The following is a 3,954-nucleotide window of genomic DNA, read 5'->3' on the forward strand; positions in this document are numbered from 1 at the left end:
GTCTTCCCCTTTCTTTCTGTAGCTCTTTCAAACAAATAAATAAAACCTCAAAAAAGGAAAAAGAAGTGTTAAAGAATGTCATGATCAGAAAATACAAAGAGAGGCACAGGAGCCCTTTCAGATTAAAGGAGATGAGACATGATCATGAAATGCAACACTGGTCTGGAAAAAAAGGAGCTATTAAAGGCAATGGATGAATTTGAATATGAACTAAGGATGAGATAATAGATTATTGGCTTTAGATAATTTCACTACAGGTGCAGAAGAGAATATCTTCATTCTCAGGTAATACACATTACTCAGGAAATAAATGGGTATGATGGGGGCAACTTTCTCCTACTGGTTGAGAAATTTGCTTGCGTGTAGGGGTAGAGGGACATGTAGCCCCAGATGGGAAAACTGGATAGCAGACACAGCAGTTTTCTTTGTTAGTTCTACAAGTTGGGGAATTTTAACACAATTAAAATTACAAAAATCTAAAATAAAACTTAGCTTACTACCTTACTAGGCGGCCTCTAGTAGCTCCAACAAATTGGCTGATCTGTGCAAGGAAAAGTGATGTCACAGGGTATCTCTCTCACTTTTTAGGACTGATGGCACAAATGCCACCTCAAATGGAGGGACAGCCACACGCTATAATTCCCTAAGCAGTTGTAGTTTCCAATCCCATCTGATCTATTCTGATAGACCAAGCATCCTTTTCTTGATATTCATTCATTTGTGATCTTTATTGCCACGCTGAGTGTCTTATCTTGAGGTGGTCCTTAATGATGCATGGTGTATTTTATTGATGTTTCTTTTATTCTAGTGTTTTTCTTCTTCATGATTATGTCTGTTGTTATCCTCCATCTCCTTCAAAACGTTATTCCCTTGCGAGGCTAGGCACTGCTTGGGGGCTTAATGAGGCTTCTATATTGTTGGCTGATTTATCAGGTTCTCAGTTAAACATGGGGGCTGAAGGATGAGAGCAAGAGGGAGATGCTCCAGGATCAACTAAGCAACCCTGGCTTGCCTGAAATTCATTTTTAGAACTATAGAATTTGCCAAACAGCAGCAGTCATTTCTAAGAGAATCTGAATGGGAGGAATATATACATCTTTAATTCTTCCCAGTTTTTCTCTCTCATAGTATATGTTTTTAAAAGCATCATCACCAGGTCCTGGTGTCACACTACACAGAACTCTGAGTGATTTGTTAGCATACCACTACAATAGGAGTCTACACTCTGCCTGAACTCTCTGTCAAAGCTAACCTTTTCTTTTTTTCTGCAATCGTATTTTCAGATGGAAGCATTTACTTTTTGCTATCTTTAGCACATCCTTATGGACAAAGCATGTGTTGGACTGGCCTTAAATAAAGACATCCTAAGAATCAGATTGGTAATTCAATTGCTGTCCCACCTTAAAAAAATTCACCATCATTAAAATAATAGTTTTTCCCCCTCATAGAGATGAAGCAATGCATGTGCTCATTGATAATGACTTAATTTTGAATGGGAATCTGGACATAATACTAGAAGACATGGTATTGCAAATCTATTTATTTTGCAGTCTCGATCCTTTAAATAGCTCCCCCACCAAGTCTTTCATTTGTAAAGTAACAGCCAGTCTTTTTTTTGTAAATCAGGTTCCATGGAACTCTTGCATTTTTCTTCCCTAAAAGCTATGATGTCTTGGTTTTCGGTGCTAACAAATGTTTTATGACAGGTTCACCGATTTACCACTCTGTACCCTTTTTAATTATGGATGCATGAAGGAAAATTTCACTGAGGAAAACAATAAATCACCAGCGAAATTATTTGTTAGTTGAATGAGCTGAATAAACAGTTGGCTTCAGGGCAAAGATTCATCTGGCATCTTTTAAGTCATTGCATATTTTTTTTTTCGATTTTTTGCATAAAATAGGACTGGGACTTATGGAATTCAACTGGGAATGCAGAAGCCACTGAGAAGTGGAGGAAATGGACAAACACCAGAGGAAGTACAGATGCCTTGAGTGTTAAACAGGATACTTTATGTCAAGTTCGAATAATAACAATGAAAATACTTATCAACATATATTGAGTGTTTCTTGGGTAGCTATATCATTTCATTTTATTTTAACAGTCATCTTATTTCCCTACACCAATTTAATGCAAAGTAACACACTTTAGCTAGAGGTGGCAAACCCAGAATTCCAACCAGTTTCTTGATGATAGATCTTGAGCTTTTTTCCTTAAAAAGTGGCTGTAAATTTTCTCAAAGGAAACCATGCTTCCTCCAAGAAGCCCTCATGTATTATTTAAGCCTGAGAAAGAAAGAATCCAGGTCGATGGCTGAAGCGCCAGATCTCTGGTTAGCTTACATACACAAAAAAAGCGACTGAGCAGGATCGCCAGGAGCCGGGCTCGGAGCAGAAACCTGAGTAGGGTGTAAGAAAATGGCAGACAAACCGGACATGGGAGAGATAGCCAGCTTCGATAAGGCCAAGCTGAAGAAGACGGAGACGCAGGAGAAGAACACCTTGCCGACCAGAGACCATCGAGCAGGAGAAACGGAGCGAGATTTCCTAAGAGTCTGGGAGGATTCCCCCCACCCTTCCCATCGATTTCAAAGACCCCAAGGCGTGATGTGGAAGATGAGGCACCTGCAAGATGGACTCGAGCCACAAGCTGCACTGTGAACCCGGGCACTCCACGCCGCCGCCACCGGCCTGGGGGGTCTCTGATGAGACCCCCCCCCCCAACTAATCGGACTGCCAAATTCCTCCGGTTTGCCCTGGGATATTATAGAAAACTATTTGTATGCTGAGTAAAAATAAAAAACACCTCGTGGCAAAAAAAAAAAGGCAGATTTTTCCTGTGCCTCCTTTATTAGAAAACTGAGTTTAAACAAAGTATGCAAAGAACCAGCTGAGACGGGAGCCAGAGAAAAATGTGACATCGCTTGAGTTTCTTAGGGAAAATAAGAGTCATAGGACAGTTAGTTTCCATTTGAAAGCATGCAATGTGTCAGCAATGATAACTAACTCTTGCTATGTTTATAATAAAATTCTCCCCTAGAGTCACAAGTCAGCATTGAGCACTGGAGCCTTCTGTGGAGGGTTTAGTTTAGCACCCTTTCCTTGATGTCCCTATTGAACTTGTCCGAAAAGCTACGAAGAAGCATGGCCAATCTGAAGGCATTCACACACAGAGTACTGGCAGTTTTAAGGTTGGACAATCACCTATCACGTCAACAAGTCACTACCTGTGGACAGCACCGCGCACGTATCTGCTTGAACATTTGTTTCAATAAAATGTATCTTTCAAGGTAGTGAAGTGGACTCTGGAGCACCCAACTTTGGAAATCAGAGATAAGCCAGGTGAACTGCACACGCATGGCCATGGATGTGGCTCCTATTGGGAGCCACTGATCGGTTGATGAGACTTTGCTTGCTGCTGGGAACCACAAGCCTTGGGGTGGAAAACCCTTGTGTGTTAACATCCACTACTAGTGGCTCCAGAGAGCATTTATTCTGGGCACTTCCTATTTGCCCTCATAATAAACCAGGAAGGCAGCGGGGAGGGGTATCCCAAAAGGCTTCACAGGCAGTTTTTGAAGCGAAACAAGACAGGATCAAGGGGCCCTGGCGAGTGGAAGGCAGCCATTGAAGTAGGCTCCTGGGACGGTTTTGTTTATAGTCTCACATGACTCACAGAGAGGTGAGATAGATCTCCCTCTCACGTGCTTGCTGCAAAAGCCTAGGAGGGTGAAAGGAACAGAGGAAAACAAGCCCTCCTTCAGGTGTCACGGGGACTCGCTGTGTGCTCAGAGAGTCTGCGTGTCCTTCTCTCTTTTTTTTTTATGTGATGCTGAATCCTGGTGGCTCTAGGGATTTCACAAAGCATCGTCACTTAGAACTCTTAACTGTGTCAGTAAAAGGTAGGGTGTACCTTGACCGAAATGTAGAGGGGTGTGTATGCGTGTGTGTGTG

At 41.9% G+C, this 3,954-nt stretch overlaps 1 protein-coding gene across 1 annotated transcript; it reads left to right on the top strand.

Annotated features, from left to right (window-relative positions):
- The first annotated feature begins 2,361 nt into the window (after window positions 1–2,361).
- On the top strand, window positions 2,362–2,825 carry LOC105941963 (thymosin beta-15A-like). The gene has a single exon (XM_058677500.1). The coding sequence runs from the start codon at window positions 2,419–2,421 to the stop codon at window positions 2,659–2,661; it is 243 nt and encodes an 80-aa protein (XP_058533483.1). The 5' UTR covers window positions 2,362–2,418; the 3' UTR covers window positions 2,662–2,825.
- The last annotated feature ends 1,129 nt before the right edge of the window (window positions 2,826–3,954 follow it).

Source organism: Ochotona princeps, chromosome 19 (assembly GCF_030435755.1).
Source record: "Ochotona princeps isolate mOchPri1 chromosome 19, mOchPri1.hap1, whole genome shotgun sequence".
In the NCBI taxonomy this organism is placed as follows: Eukaryota; Metazoa; Chordata; class Mammalia; order Lagomorpha; family Ochotonidae; genus Ochotona; species Ochotona princeps.

What these genes read in the sequence shown, in the direction of transcription:
- LOC105941963 (XM_058677500.1), top strand. Translation starts at nt 2,419, where the DNA reads ATGGCAGACAAACCGGACATGGGAGAGATAGCCAGCTTCGATAAGGCC.